We start from the raw sequence: 17,003 nt of genomic DNA on the forward strand, positions 1-17,003 counted from the left end.
TACAAAACTGCATATGGAAGTCGAACTTCCACATTTACTCAAATGCTTGAAAAGTTTCGATTTGAACTATCAGTACCATTTTGTAAAGCGCTTCTATGGCACGACCCTTAGCATGTCATAAAAAATGTTGCGTTCTCCCTACTGGATATCATGAAAAATGTTTTTGATAACGAATCGAAGATCGATTGGATGATTTCCTATCAATAAAACAAAATACAACAGATATATTAATATGCGGAAATGATCAGCAAAAAAAGAAAAAGAAGAGTGGGACAACAAGTAGTTGATTTATTACCATGGAATAGCATCTCAGTAAGGAAAATTCGTATCAAAAAAGAAAATAAACAACAACTACACATTCTTGTATCCTGTTATTTGATTTATGTGGTTCTCCCTGATATTTTGAAAAAAATGAAAATAATACTAGAAGAACTGTAGAACACAGGTATAATATGTCTTTCAACCATTCAAGATTCGGTTAGAAATAAGGCTAATTGACTGAATTACAAATGTAAGAAAACGAGTTATTTTATTAGTTCATTTCAACATCAGCGTTGAGATCAAGGTCATCCAACATTTCATGTAATGAAGGACCCGGTGGCAAATCTGATGCGATGTCTTTAGAATAAGCTGCTTGTTGTTTGGCATTATCCCGATAAATGTTGATCTTCTGCCTCATCTGCTCATCTTCCTCCAAATCTTCCAGAAAGTTCTGCAATACAATGGATCATCTAGCTAAAAACAATGAGTTTCGCTTCTCGCGAATAAAAACAATGATGAAGATACTTTGCAAAAGATATAACTTCTTCTAATAGAAACGTTAATACACATACCTCAAATTCGTTCTCCATAGAAGAGCTGTCATAAACATCACCATCATTTTGAATCAGTCGTTTTAATTTCCAATTACGTCGTTCTTGTCGTATAGACCGATCGTAAACTTTTCGAACTAAGATGATATCAGCTATCCTATCCGTTCTCATATCATCTAGCAACGCACTGTTTACGTTGCTACTGCGTAAATCGTACCCTTCAATTAGAATAAAAATTTTTTTTTTCTTTTCAAACTAATAACAAAGAAAAACAAGCAAAACTGGATTAGAAAATTAAAGAAAGAAAGATAAAGGGTTGAACGAAGATTTTACCTAATACAAGGTCACCTGGTTTTAACAAATGTCCAAGATGAGACCGCGTGCAGACTTCTTGATTTTCTTGTCCAATCTGCAAGAAATAAATTTCAAGTTATTATTGTTATTACTGGGAGCACATTAAATTATTAGCATCGTCAAGTTTACTTTAGTTTTACAATCAGTGAATAATGCTAAGGCAAATAAAAATGAACTCTCAATGGAATGGGAGTTGTAACAGAATATATAGAAGTTTTCGCATACCTGATTACTAGGAACTACCCAGATATCGGCTAAACGATGTTTCGTTGACAAATGGCTACATCCTGCAGTCAACTGAATAAAATCAATATCCTCTACGTCCACTACATAAAACTGGTTCAACCGCTTCGATTGACATAAAGTTTGAAAAGGATCACGCCAATATTGAGTCCTAAAAAATAACTGTATTCCTGAAGATCCTGACTCAAAAATCATAAAATTCAAGAAATTTCAACTGACTTTTTTTATCACTATCACTGCATTGCAAAGAAATATATATCAAGAAAAGAAGAAAAAAACTTTTTTTTTTAACTAACGCATTAATATCTGCCATTTGCAAAGTGCTTGGATCAATCACAGTGATAACTGTGTTCACTCTTAAGCATACAACGAGCTGATTCATGTTACCCAAAGCTTGAGCTGTCTTCTTCGGTAGACACACTAAATCACCGCGACATATCGGTACGACTTCTACACAGAAAGTGTGCTTATAGTCATAAATATTACTCTTAGCATCATGTGTCACCAGTTCCTAAAATTCAGACAATTTAATACCATCCCCTTTGCATATTTTATACAAAATACTAATTTCTGACTAATAATACATTACATCACGACTATTCAGGATAAATTGTTATAACTCATATCGTTAACCAGTAAACAGTAATAAGAATTGCGGACAGTCCATCGCGCAGATAAAGAACAAATACCTCGACACTTAGTTCGTTTTTAGTTCATCAAAAGTCTCCTAATGGCTCTCAAAGTGGAATTAAAACAGCAGAACCTTAAAACTGGAACTGAGAAAAATGATTTAAAAAAAAAAAAAGCAAAATGTTCATACCTGAGCATATGAATATCTACAGGGCAAATGAGAGGTGATGAAATCAATGAATTTCCTGGCGTCCTGCAATTTTGCATAAAAGAAATCGACTCCTGTAGGTACAGGTTTGATAGTCGTTGTGTTAAGATGGGCACTATGTTTCAGGACTAGTTGTTCCAAATAAAATAACGTCTTTTTAAATTCACACTTCTGACGAACTTGAACACAGGCACGCCAGAAATCTTTTGCTTCGGCACGTCGACAGTCATCACACATCTAAACAAACAGGAAGGCGACTAATGTTTGTCATTCAGTACATATTATATATAATTAAATCATTTCAGAACATGATGTTGATTTAAACAGCTGCTTGTTATATAACTCAAAATAGCTTCATATTTTAAAGAGTATACAGCCTATGGATTTGATGTGATGAGCGAGAATCACTATCACATTCTTAACATAATTTGATATTTATGATAGCAACATAGAAATTCCTGAAGTTAGGAATAAAAAGCAGAGATTACTACATAATGGCGTCCGTTCATGATGATGAAAGCAACTAGCAGTAAGATATACCTGATTCATAACAATAAATTCCACGATGAAAACTTGTTGGAGGACTGCGCCCGTCAATACTTCTTTCTGGATAGTCAGCTTGAGTTTCACTCTTTTCGAATGTGGTTCTGTCCATAAAAAGGAAGCATCAGTAAGGCGAACCTAAAAAATACAAATAAATGCTTCCATATATCTATATTTTAATAAATTCAGATTCAATAGGATAGGTAAAACCTTAGTCATTGTTGGCTTTAGCTTTTTCAGCAATATGGAAAGCAGTTCCTTTGACTCTCGCTCTGCATGTAACCATCCATTCGGTGGTATCAACCATCGGTTGCAGAACTTACACATAAAAGCTCGATCTGAAAGAAGTGCAAGAATAAAACACAGAACCATAAGAATACCAAACAAATAAATAGCAGTTAGCAATGTTTTCCAGGGTTAAGTTCGAGCAACCACTAGCTTCACTTGTATGATATTTAACCGTGCCACAAACTTTACATTGTTTCGGTATTCCTTCTGTAATATCAATACGAGATCGCACACATGCGATGCACATATTCATCGCATTTGGTTCAATCGACGCACCACACTGACAACACAAAATTTTCCCACTTCCTCCTTCTTCCATACATAGCGTTTCCATTTTTCCGTGCTGAAATATATCATTCACATTTATGAATCAAACGTCGTTACTATCATACAATTTCATCAAATCATCGTAAACTTCAAAATCCACTAATCTGATGCTCCTAACAATTTAATACATGATTTAATTTTGATTTTTTATAACTTGCAATAACAATTTTGTCTCTGTCAGTTTACTTCTTTCACAAAGTTTTCTTTATCTTCGATTTCTTTTCATCCGAAATAAACAGTTGCTACATTCAAAAAGCTTTTTCTCTTTCCTTCTGTTCCATTCTATACACAACTTTTCCTCGAAGTCTTATATATAAATTATGTTCAATAATCAAAAAGTGTGAACAGTTCAATTCAGACAGTTGTTCAATGCAGTTTAGTTCTTAAACTGTGACATAGAAACAATATCTCTTAGACATGAATCATCTTTTTTCATAACGCCCAATCACAGCAGTAACACAGCGATTTGAAAGAAATCTTAACAAACCTTACTCGAAGATTGGATTCATCTCAAGTCTGCTAAAGTTAAAGAAGTCGCGGTGGATGACGATGTAATAGTATGTGTCACGTTGTTTTCATCCAAATGAAAATTTTGAGTTTCAGGTGTTGTACTTTGAAAACAACGGTAGAATACTCGTTCATGGGGACAATTAAAGATTATCAATTTTATTAAGTATGCTTCATTAATTTTTGTTCTCATTTCTTGAGGCAATGCAATGAAAGTATGAATTTAAATATAATTTGCTTTGTAAAGCTTAAATGTGAATTAGAAAATGCTATGGTAGATATGTTGAAGAAGGGAATTAGCCTAACTGGATGCATATTTTGCTATTACAGTGCAAGCAAAAGAAAAAAAACCTTCGAATAGTGAAATTTTTTTTCGTACAATTTGCGAAAGAAAAAAAATTTAATTAATCTATTTGTTTGTTGTATACAGGCTACAAAGGCTAGAAAGATGTTATTTCAAAAATGTTTTTGTTGATTGCTGAGATACACTTCACTTCTTATTCATCAATCTTCACCTCCCTAAGGGAGCTATTTTAGTGATTCATGTGAATTAATATAAATTTTAATTTTTAATAGGTATCTACTAGATGTGACATATCTACAATGATTCTGTGAAGTTTCTCTTTTTAGTTTAACGTTGATAGTAACACTTAATTGGGAGATATGGGATGGTCATGGAACATTTCGTACAAGTCATATATCTAGCTGTTCCTCAGAATTTAATATGATATAATCATGGAATTGAGGATCCGCTAAATAGTTAAATCGGAAACTTCATAGATTTTTCAGTTCTCTAATACTAAGACAAAGAACGATATCTTAAGAAACCTTTGAACTCTTAACCTTAAAACCTTTGAATTCAAAAGCTTTCAGTGGTAGAAGATACTATAATGAATCAGACTTTTAGACATATAATATCATGCTGTAACCTTCTTAAGTCACTGCATTTAAATATTTACCTAATTCAGCAATTCAAAGCCACCTTTCTTCTAATCGTAGTACACATTTTAACCACATGTTAATAGTATACGGATGAAACAACAATTTGTCAACGATGAGTCATAATCATTATGAGACTTAGTAAGTAACAAAACTAACGTATTTGTGCTTCTAATCGTAGTCCGATTATTTACTATGAATTCTTATTGCAGTTTTTACCCTGATACATACATGATTATTCAAAACTCCACTTATGTTATCCAGTTGTTTTGTCGAGTAACGAAATGTTATGATACAGAAATACATCTAAACTCGTTTTTATGTGCAAAAACTTCTACTATATAAGAATTAGAGTTATTAGTATCCATTCCGTCTTCCTGAACATATCCGGTCAGCAGTACTTTTCGATTTGGTTTAATTTAGCACTACCTCTATATCGTACGAGAAATCGTAATTACAGTTGAAGTCAGATTCCTGATAAATTTTTTTCCTACCGATAACAATAGTGATCAACTTTACCCTGATGCACTAATAATTTTCTTACAACATATACCAGAATACAAGGAGAACCAGTATTCGAACTTCTTTGCATAATGACTGTGAATGATTGATTATATGAGAAATTACGACTTTATTTGGAGTGCAAAATAAAGCATCAGAAGAGATCATACGTTGAATTCACAAATGCACAATAGTATAAAGATATAGGAATGATGACAGCAGTGAAAAACGAATGTTTACTCCCATTCACTATTACAATTTATATAGAATTTTAAATAGTGAGGATGAAGGATGGCGATACCTTGTAACTGTTTGTTTCGAGTGGTTAGTAACTAAAACTAATTATTCAAAGAAGGAAACACAGACTACAGATTAGGTACAGATATGGAGTGGATTAGATCTCCTATCTTCAGCAGGGTTTTCTGATCTCGAAATAGAAGTATCAATGGATTCTGAGTTACAGTCTTTTACGCAAAACATTCTGCAAAATGCTAATTTCGTCCTGCGTTTTAGTAATGACCAAGTGACACCCATAACCAAGAACGAGATCACTGCATTTACTAGAACGATAACTCCCTGCATGCACATTACAGCCATCTGATATTTCGTTCGATTTCCGAAACTCTGTAATTACTATTGCTAAAATATATGGTCCTGCATTGGAAGAGATATCTTTCTTTTCCATCCAAAAGCACTTTTTTTTTTTTATCGAGCGTATCATTAAACAGAAAGTGACATTGATAAAAAAAAGGACAATTACCAAAGCAGACATAGCGTAGTGTGAGATGACAGCAAAACAAATACCCATCCACCAGGTGTTCGTAGTACCTTTCTTATGACACCCATCCCAGAATATGACTGTCCAGAAGACATGACACAATGTGACCATGCATGCTGATATAGAATATGTTATCTGCAAAATTAGAACTCACTATATTAATTAAAATTAAAAATGAAATGTTCTCCGAATTTTTCACATTTACTTTCATATAAAAATCCGCTATGAATATTATCTAGCATCTCTTCCTTCTTCCTTTACTTTCCGAGGCCATTTAGTATTATCATGGATGATAAATTTTTTTTTAGGAAAACGTACAGGGAAATATTGATCATTTGGGAGAAGTTTGACTGTGAAACGATCTGATACATACGGTACAGTAGCTGGTAAACCTACAGTACCATGACCCCAAAAATCAGCGATCACATTGATAATGAGAAATAAAGCTGCCATCATGCCCATTCCTAAGCCACACACTGTGGCCAAAATATGACGAGCATGTCGCAGAGAATGCATACCAGTTATTCTTTGGCCAGCAGTTGACATATGGTTCAGACCCCTGAAGAAGTATAATTATCTTCAGGAACAGTCTCCAACAAGTATTTTTAATGAAATTAGTTCACATTTATTGTAAATATGATTCAACTTACATATTAAATGTAGGTTCGAAAGAGAAGAGAATTATCTACAATAAGTGAAGATCAATAAGTCTAAATGTTGGATGAATATTAAGATGTTTTATCTATATAAAAGAAAATAGTAAGTAAGTAGGTGCTGTTTTTATATGAAATTACCAGAATTATCACTTTTGTGCCTTTTTTAAAAGGATGAAATGAAGAAGTCTGGCTCCTTCCTGTAATGCGATTGAAATAGCTACCGCAAAAACCAGATACTCCCTGAGAGGTACTATTACAAACCATATACATGCTGATAGTAATAACGATAACAGCCAAAAGAATGCACTAGAAAACGAAATAAGTACATTAACTGAAATGTAATCAAACACACTGTTAGTCAACATGTAATGCTAGAAATAAAAGATAAATATCAATATTTTGGATGAATTGATTTCTCTCACACAAGATTTAACAACCATATAGTGATTGTAACGGTTGTTCAACTGAATGAATATTATAACGTATATATAATCAATAATTACCGAGAACTTAAAACATACCCCAAAACAAATAGTATTATTCGCAAAGGATCACTGGCAATTACCCGTCGGAAAATAACAACTGAAGGTGAAAATGCGATGAACAAATATCCAATACCCGCTAGTACCGCCATCCACGTCCTGAATTAGATTGCTCTAATTGAGCTTTCGCCACTGTTTGTAGCAAAATCATGACAGAATTCATAAAATTTCATATTTTTTTATATTTTTAAAGTTTGTAACTAGTTCACTAATAGTTCATTGTAAAATTCATAACTACTTCATTGAGCAGTAAAAAAGATGAGCGTAAATATGTGATGAATTCACCGCACGTTTATGCAACAGCGGTCTCCACAGTACTTGCATATTTATCGATCCGGAAATATGACTCAGATTGGATGAAAACTAAGCAGTGGGAAAAAAAAGAAGAAATATTAAGGTTATTGAAGTTTTGACTGGAAGAGCAATAAAGATATGATGTTAGTATATTTATTCGATACCAGTGAAATATTCTCAACTGATGATAGTGTTTATAAAAGAAGAGTTTCTCGCTCAAACAATTATAGATATAATTCGCTGAAATTATTTATTCTGCACATTAAATAATCAAAATATTGCACAAGTCACACCCAGGTAATGAGTGAGGACCGAATTCATTAACACTTATTTGGGTCAAAGACATATATATGGGATTGTCAACCAACAATCCGACTCCCTTAACTGCTAAACAATGTGTCCATGCCTAACAATGTTAAAACTATAAACAAATGAGAAATCTTGATGATAAAGGAAATAAATATCACAGTACTATATACACATCCATTTAGGTAACATCGAATACTGTATACATATTCTACCAATAAAAGAAAGTTGATAACTGTCGTATGTCAGAACTGCCAATCAGTTGACAGTTGACTCTCTTTTCGGCATTTTGTTTTTACATGTAAGTTTTTCACTTGTTGTACAAATGGAGTTCAATGTTTACATCTATTAAACAAAAGATAAAGTGGCACCCGAAGAAATTTAACGATTCAAAAATGCTTTGACCTAATTCACTTTAGCATAGGATGGAGGTGAAAACCGTCTTCTAAGTGCCTTGATGATATAAAGTGGAAAACATGAAATTGCTGTTATTGCTGTTGTCTTTGACAAAAAAATCCATGTTGTAACAAACTGGCGGTCAAAGAAATTATCCAGTACAAGTAGGGATCCCGCATATAAGCTCAACGAAAGGGCCTAAAAAATAATATAAGGAGTAATTATTAGTATCCCAAAACTGAAGCTCTCTGTTATCATTTGTTGGAAATCGAGTATACTTCACAAGTAGACAGTTAAATTTTTAATCCTCATTGCAGCAAAATAAGCAAAAGATGAACTGCAATAAAATATTTTGTTTTGCTTGCAAGAAAACAAACATAAACCTGAGCGAGAAGCATGGCCCAATGCCAGGTATGTATGGTAAGTGCAACCATAATCAATTCAGTGACGATTAATGCGGTGAAACTGATAGATACAATATGAATGAAGTCGGAATCGAATACAAGCAATGCGCCATACATAATTGCTGATCCTGAACAATCATTATTTATATACTCGTAAATAAATAATGCAAGTCTTTAGTGAAGGAATATCATTTCTTTCATTAAAAATCTGACCTTGATAAATACTTATAAGAATCCATATACAGAAAGTTTTGTAGGAAAGAGAACGTCCTTTGCCAAGCTCTTTATAAAGCTCAGGATAAGTTAAAGCATTCAAAGCAGTAACATCTCGATCGACTACCAGCGAAAATACCGGTAGCATTGTATACACAGTCGAATATCTGCAAAAGGGATTACTTCAAAGAACAGCAAACTGATCAAAAGGGCTTCCGAAAGTCTACACCAAAAGAACAATCAGCATTACTGACAATGATAAGAAAAATTTATCATACCTAAACAACATCTTGAAGGTTGCAAGGTATTTTATTACAAAAAGATTACTGAAAATCCGCATTTAAGAGTATAGACAAATCGAAATGATATTATAAAACTAAGAAAATAAAAAATCAACTCACGCAACCATAAGTACACCTTGATACAACGAAACAGAAGCAAAATAAAATACGCAAGAGAAAATGGCCTGCATAATCGATATAATGAGACCTGGAAAAACCGCTATTTTAGGAATTCAGTGGCAAGAAAAATATAAACAGTACCTGGACTTACCTCTATGCATGACGAATTGAGAGAGTGCACAGGAACGCTTATAACAATAACGTCCATGAACAAGCAATAAGCGGCAGATATGAGCAAATTGAGGGATAGAAAAGTCAGCTGCCAAAGATGCTTGCTTTCCTAAAAATAAACGTATATGGAAAAATAGGGAAAAACATGAGATGAAAGAAACAGAAATGAGCAATTGATATTGTCGTGACATGCTTCATTTCTTATTGTAACAAAAATTATTTTTATTGGAAATCCGCATCCTAGATAGTCCGCTTGTTCCTTGGCTATGTATGACTAGAAAGGTTACACATCTTCATCCGTCATCCTTTAGTCGCTTTTTATTCGGAAACTTATTACAGAATGTTTCACGAAACTTACTTGAAATTAAAGTGATTTTATTCAGTAATAAAATAAAGTAGTTATTCTCAAAAATAAGTGAGATATACAATTTGTATGATGTAGAAACTCATTAGCCTAGCGAATCTTTCTAATTCTGTGCTTTTAATATTCAGAGACCTTCATGAGCGTCAATTCCAATCCCAGCATGTGCTGCTTGAATCATAGACACATCATTACCACCATCGCCAATAGCAGCCACTCGTAAAGGGGAACGATACTTCCGAAGCAAATTTACCAGTTGAGCTTTCTGCTCTGGTGAGCATCTACAGCATACCACAGCCGTGCAACCACAAACCTGGTTACTTGACAAATTATATACATATATACAAAATATATATATATATATATATTAGGTAGACTGGATCATCAAAAAATCCAAAACAACAACTCCATCAATCTTATTATAATAAGAATATTTCGGATAAAAATGAATTTGAGATAATCACGCTTCACACATTTTTTAAGAGGAAAAATAGAATGATGCCGTAAATTCCTCTTTAAGGAAAGAGGGAAGACTATAAACTAACAAAACATTGAAAAGATATAAAGTAAAAAAGAAGAAACGTACGAGTTCCGCCACTTCAGCCTCATAATACTGCAAACATACGTTAAGGGCAGATCCAGAAAGAACTAATGCCACATCGTTTTTCCTGCAAGTGATTGATTGATAAGGCCATGAATGGAGAAATATAACATTGATTCCTCTTTCTGATTATCCTAGAAAATAAATATCAAAGACCTTCTCAAGGCGTTTAGTTCGTTATGGGCATCTATTCTAGTCTGTACTTGTCCGAATACATGGACATTATCTGTCTTGGAAAAAAGTCCAGATGACTTTGCGATACAGATCGCAGTCTCCAGCTTATCTCCAGTCAACATCCAGATTTTGATCCCTGCATTTCGAAGCAGCTCCAACGATGTCGTCACTTGGTCCTATAAAATGAACCAAGCTCATTACTAATCATTTTTATTTATTTTATTCTTTTTTTTTTCTTTTTTTTGATATATATATATATGTTTTATTAAATCTAATAGTGTTATATGCTAAAGATATACAGTTTTCATCAAACTATAAAGATGATACTGAGAAGAAAAAAAGACATACGTATCCCATATAAATTATCCAGAATTGGAAGACCACTTAAATAAAAATTCAATTGATTAACTAATCAAACAACTGAACATTGTTCTGTCAAATGAACCAGTATCATATAGCTAATATCGGTGTACTTCACAATCACTATATGATTATTAGCCCACTAATCCAGTAATACCTGTAATCTGTCTTCGACACCAGTCAAACAAATTAGCTGCAAATCGGTCTCTAAACGTCTTAACACCGCAGCCATATGCTCACTTCGATCAACCACTGTCATCTTGGCCTGATGATAGTGCTTTTCGAAATCGGCGAGCTGTTCCATCGACAAAACTTTCTTCGCAACTACCAAAGTGCGCAATCCTGTAAAGGATTTATAAACAAATTTATCATTCCATAGAACTTACAAGAATAAACCTTCTCTCGCCATATTGCTGCATTCTTCTTCCAACCAATCGTTATACTGAACCATTCCAGCCATTACCGTATCTGCACCTTTCATCAACAAACTGATCTCATCACTCGTTTCGTCCTAAATATTTAAGTGTAATGATTACCAATAAAACGAAAAAATAAACATCTGCACAATGCTCAAACGATATTTAAGCTTATAACTGTTAGAAGACAATAACGGACCTTGACAATGATTCCCATTCGTTTTGTTTCAGATGTGAATGGAAATAAGTGAAGGATTTGAAAACTTTTTGTTTGACCATTTGAAAGCTGCAGTTGCATTGAAGTTAGATCACGTTGTGCCAGTCGTACACCCACTTGTTCCGTCCACCGAACCAGTGCAACCTGAAATACTTTTCCCTCATACCGATATAGTTTCATGTCTAAGACTGTACTGAACACCGAAAACAGAACCTCATCAGGACTGGCGGCCTGGTAACTAATTTGACCATTTTCTTCTGTTGGCGTTACATTGTGACAAAGTGCGATAGCTTCTACTGCCGTCTGCAACTTACTAGAAAATGAATGACGACCAAGCTTCCCAGAATAAGCTGACAACACATGTCGAGAAACATCCTGAAAAGTCAAAGATAAGTTTGTTCATAATCGATCTTTAGTTCTGTCAAAAAAACACTACCAGAAATACCTCAAAAGCATCGCTGCTAAATGCCACTGTTCCTAGGTGAATCTTCTTGAAGCGCATTTCATTCATTGTTAATGTTCCCGTCTTGTCAGATAACAGGAATGAAATTCGACCCAATTCTTCAGGAATGGTACTACTGCGTACAACGGTATCTATAAATTTGAAACAATAAGAAACCGACTTTATTAAAGTAAAAAAGAAAATAAATAAATGTGATAACCTTTGATGTGACGGTCTCTTCCGATTTGCCATGAATAAAACAGCTTAGCCATATCCAAGTTGACACGCAGTGATATCGGGATTATGTATGAGAATAATAAAATGAATCTCATCAAGTATCGGTACCTAAAACAGATTACCTCTCCAATTCTATAACAATACGATATAAATTTTGATCAATAGAAATGATTACAGAACAGGTACCAGTTTTTATCTAATCCCTTCATGGCGACCATAACAGAAGCTAGCACGACCACAAATAGAAATAATATCTTCGTTAAATTATTAACCTAAAATCAAAAGAAAAGATCACAACATACTTCTAATTATAAATTTACAAAATTTGAAAAAGCCGTCGATTTAGTTCATTACTGAAATATAGCTTAACAACTAAACCAGTAAGAGTAGATTTAACCTCTATATCGAGCAATCCAACTTTACTTTCCGGCAAAGTGGTATTCATAACAGATCTGGTTTCGCGACCAGTGTACACAACAACACCCACCACACGACCACTAGCAAGAACCGTATTAGCCCAAAGAACATTTTCGACGTTTAACGATCCGTCCTGTGTTGAGTCTTCTGAACTTACCTAAAATTTTTGCAATATATCACTTTGAAGCAAAACAAATACTTTCAACAAGTTCCATTCTAGACGATTCAGGTCAAAAATTTTACTCAGTCAAAAAAAGTGCAAGCAACCACACCTTGAAGGTACCCACGAAGTCATGAATATCCTTTTGTGGTTTTTCTGCATAAATTTCCAAATTAAGATCGAATATGTCCTGAAATGATACGAGATCTCACACTAAAGTTAGTCTTTGGTATTATTTAATGAATGAAAAATTCTTACCTAAGCAAAGGTATGGAGCATAAAGAGAGGTACCTGATCTGAAGCAAGATTTTGAGTAACAGGAACAGCAATCCGTAATTTCCAATCAGTTTCACCATCTAATTGGTCAGTTCTAATAAAGGAGGCGCCTGATTTCTCAGTAGTTCGTAAAAGCACTACATCCGCAGGTACACGCTTATCCTTCTGTATAATAATCAGATCACCAACTTTGATATTCCTATAACAGCAAGACTTTAATTCCTGTTAAACAAAAATCTAAATCCTTTCTAGCGTCATAACGGGTATGAAAAAAGAAACTGACATACACAAAAAAGTAACCTACGAGCTTGATATATAGTCGATGCCTTGCGCTGTTAGCTTTTCATACTTCTCACTATTCAGTTCTCGATCTCTCAAGAATCGAACAAAATCATCCATAGCTTCGCGAATCAGTGTTACCGTTAGCACAAAACCCTACAATTTGGACAGTTAGTCTTTAGTATTATTTAATCAATGAAAAATTCTTACCAGTGGTCCCCAATAAGTGATCGGTGCTCCAATTTGAATTGCTGGAATAAACTGACTGCAAGCCATTAGCAGAAAGTAAAGATTCAGAAAGAACTTGAACTGTTGAAAAAGTACCTATAAAACTATTTGTGAATGTACGGAAAATTTGAAATACTGCATATGTTGTAATATTTATAAATGTCTAACCAAAGGGACAAATGTGAACATGTTGTACTTCTGATTACACACTGTATTGGGAGGAAATGAATGCGCAGAACCCAGTACTGGTCCATGACCAACTCTTATTGTTCGAGAATGCAATGTACGTCGTCGGCGAAGAAAATTCCAGCAACACCTAAAGCCATAGCAATATTGAAAACATTATTTATTATGATGAGAACTCCTTCACATTCATAGCAAATTTCTCTTTCATTTCTAAGTATAAATGTAAGCTATAGAAATACGGTGATACTAAAGGTCTATAGTTAAAAGTTACGAAGGGAAAAGAAAAAAATTATAATTTTACTATAACAATGAGTGGAAACATAAAATTTTATGGAAATTAAAAACTCGTGTTGCATTTGTGTATGATTATAAAGATAAACCTAAACATAATGGTGTCGAAAAATCCGGCGAAATGATTTATTGTGGAGGACGATTGTGTACTTGCTAGAGGCAACAGAAAGATGTCGTCCCTGCTAGTACTGGCAACCGATTCGCTCATCAGTGGCTGAGACTCCTCGAATCGTATTTTTGTTTCCGCTACTCCAACTTCACGACTATAGCGCATTCACTATGTCGCAATATTATTTTTTACTTATAGCACCAGCGCTTCCAGCGAATTTCTTCCAGCAAATGTTAATTACCAAAGGAAGAATGAATAATATACTAGAAAAATTAAAATTATCATACTTAATGCCAGTCTTATTCCTTCACCTTTTTTTTTTTCACTAACTGATTGATTGTTTAAAACTTTTTAATTTATACAAAATGTAAAAATTAACTAACAAATAAACAATCAACAATAGTAAACAACATTGATAACAATAAATGTATGAGAGAGTATGAGAGATGCGTGACAATGATTCATTTGAAACCAAGCTCAACATGCAAACATTCACAATGAAAAGAATATTATTTCGAAGTTAACATTCCAAGTGGCTTCGTTCTGAATCATTTCTAAACAATAGCAATTTTTATTTGAAAATCATTAATATATTTTCAAATTTTAAATTTTAGAAATATTTTGTTCCCTGTTCAATATTAATATTAACTGAGAATTAATTAGAAAAAAAAATAAAGTATAAATTAATGAGGAAAAAGCATGAAATGGTAAGCTTTATAAATGCAATCAAAAAAAAAAAGCCAAAAAGTTTAGAAGAATTAGATTGAAGTGCTATTGAGAGTTAAAAATTAATTTAATGGTGAAAAATCCAAACAACTTATAAAAATTGAATATTTTAAAATGATATTGATAAGTAATTGTTATTGTTCATTTTTATAAAATAATTGTTTACTGTTCATTTACTTAAAAAAAAAAAGTAAGAAAAAGGTGAACTGTACGAGTAATTGCATTCGTTAGCAATATGGTGTACTCCTGCAATCAAAAGCTTCTCTCGAGATTTCTTCATTACTCGAGATTTCTCGTGTAATTTTCATATTTATCAATTATCATATATTTATTCATCATTTTATTTCATATATTTTAGTTATTTACTTATAGTAGAATATCTTTATTTTGCTAATATTTAGTCCCTTTTAAGTACTATCCAATTTAGATTATTCAAATTTTAAAAAAAAAAGAAAATTTCTACCTCTGTTAACACAATTTTTTATGATATTATTCATTATTACAGCTCACATCATAGTCATTATCATTCATGCGAAATGGCAATCTTTTTTATGCACTTTACATCTCTTAATCACATCACGAAAACTTTCTCACTTTTCTGCATTACAGTAGCAAATTGCCCATGCAAATGGGCAACATAACGGGCAGTATATGTTAATTAACTAAGCTAACACTTTGATTGATCTTTTAACCTTATATCATTCTTCTTTAATATTATTTATATATATATATGCTAATAATATTTAGTTATTAAAACAAATATCAGTCTTCATTTCTGTTCACGAAATGAATTTCTAAAGCATGTTGTTCTATTAGCGCCACTGTAAATTTTGTCACCTTTGAACCTGTTTCTAATTTTGTTTTAATCCTCTCCTCTCTGTTGCATTATGGTATTTTCCTCTCCTAAGCTTCTAAGCTTTGATCTATCTTTTAAAAGCCCACTAATGTCAACTACTACTTCTTTCCTTTCCTTTTTCTTTTCGTTTAATTCACTAGATGTTGTTTGTTATTCGTTGGTAATGTTTACTGCTTTCATCTAAACTTCCATTTAAATTCCTGTCCATGGTATTACTAACTTCTCTGACATATTTTGATCACAAATCTCCTCCATCTATTTTATTCATTTTAATCATCAACTAATATCAATATGCAATATTTATATATGAAAAGTAACACACCAAACATATATACAATTTATAGTTATTTGACCGTTAGATTTATTCACATAAATGTATAACAATTTCATGAGAATAATTTTACATTCATGAATGATTCAGATTGCTTGCTTGCTTAGTAAAACAATAAGTTGAAGTTGTTGCCCACGTATTGCAGAGATGATATTCTGTTTACATTGACAAATGTAAAAAACCATCCAAACCAAATGTCAAATTCACTTCCTCATCATTAACTCTACATCATTTGCCACTCGTTCAATAACAAAAGAATTGGGAATAATTATTTGCTAAAAAGATTCAAACAATTGTATAGATTTTTTTTTTTGCAATTCCTTTGCTAGATGTAAAAGAATCTTACGTATGAAAGGTAAATAAGATTCAAAACTCACTGCTCTCCCACCACAAAAATTCTATGAAATGATAAACAGTGTTATATAATACTTTTATATCAAAACTCGTGTCAAAACAGTCGAAAATAAATAAATAAAACGACGTAATAACAATAATACATATCATTTCGAAAACAGCTCAATCAACATGAACAAAAAAAAAAAAAATGTAAGAAAATATATTAGTAAAGGATAATAGAGTAGCAGTATTCCACGGTAGTAAGGATCATGAGAACAATCCATAGAAACATCATTAAATAGTGTACGAATCGTGTGAACGATTCATGGAGAAGTAAAATTATGTAATCTTGTAATCTTGACTAGTTCTAAATTTAAATATACTTGAAAACACTGAAGGATTTGTTTTGACATTCGCACTGAACTGATGAAAAATCTTGAAACTTTTGCAATTAAAATGCTTAAAATGGAATTTAAAACTGCTAGCC

The 17,003-nt window shown here is 32.9% G+C and overlaps 3 protein-coding genes across 5 annotated transcripts; all 3 read right to left on the reverse strand.

The window, feature by feature from the left end:
* Nucleotides 1-532: 532 nt before the first annotated feature.
* On the reverse strand, nt 533-3,412 carry Bm13959 (NMD3 family protein; the record flags this gene model as incomplete). The annotated part of the gene is made up of 9 exons (XM_001896926.2): nt 533-712; nt 834-1,030; nt 1,146-1,221; nt 1,392-1,560; nt 1,706-1,920; nt 2,230-2,484; nt 2,788-2,928; nt 3,001-3,128; nt 3,268-3,412. 9 exons carry the CDS (start codon nt 3,410-3,412, stop codon nt 533-535), a joined length of 1,506 nt encoding a protein of 501 aa, XP_001896961.1.
* Nucleotides 3,413-5,724: 2,312 nt separating this feature from the next.
* Nucleotides 5,725-7,420, reverse strand: Bma-aph-1 (gamma-secretase subunit aph-1, putative; the record flags this gene model as incomplete). Of its 3 annotated transcripts, none has more annotated exons than XM_043079903.1 (5): nt 5,725-5,976; nt 6,113-6,265; nt 6,449-6,689; nt 7,048-7,092; nt 7,308-7,420. In XM_043079903.1, the coding sequence occupies 5 exons, from the start codon at nt 7,418-7,420 to the stop codon at nt 5,725-5,727; spliced, it is 804 nt and encodes a 267-aa protein (XP_042935837.1). The 3 variants fall into 3 exon arrangements, with proteins under 3 accessions (XP_042935837.1, XP_042935836.1, XP_001896962.1); XM_043079902.1 differs by having other exon boundaries at nt 6,937-7,092; XM_001896927.2 differs by lacking the exon at nt 7,048-7,092.
* Nucleotides 7,421-8,333: 913 nt separating this feature from the next.
* Nucleotides 8,334-14,432, reverse strand: Bm3876 (putative phospholipid-transporting ATPase IIB, putative; the record flags this gene model as incomplete). The annotated part of the gene is made up of 22 exons (XM_001896928.2): nt 8,334-8,522; nt 8,708-8,856; nt 8,942-9,108; nt 9,343-9,430; nt 9,494-9,622; nt 10,010-10,187; nt 10,461-10,542; nt 10,632-10,825; nt 11,167-11,351; nt 11,406-11,520; nt 11,625-11,786; nt 11,856-12,017; nt 12,088-12,236; nt 12,305-12,429; nt 12,508-12,593; nt 12,719-12,895; nt 13,011-13,088; nt 13,190-13,373; nt 13,479-13,609; nt 13,664-13,777; nt 13,850-13,997; nt 14,248-14,432. 22 exons carry the CDS (start codon nt 14,430-14,432, stop codon nt 8,334-8,336), a joined length of 3,177 nt encoding a protein of 1,058 aa, XP_001896963.1.
* Between the last annotated feature and the right edge of the window lie 2,571 nt (nt 14,433-17,003).

This window comes from Brugia malayi (assembly GCF_000002995.4).
Source record: "Brugia malayi strain FR3 genome assembly, contig: Bm_v4_Chr3_scaffold_001, whole genome shotgun sequence".
Classification (NCBI taxonomy): domain Eukaryota; kingdom Metazoa; phylum Nematoda; class Chromadorea; order Rhabditida; family Onchocercidae; genus Brugia; species Brugia malayi.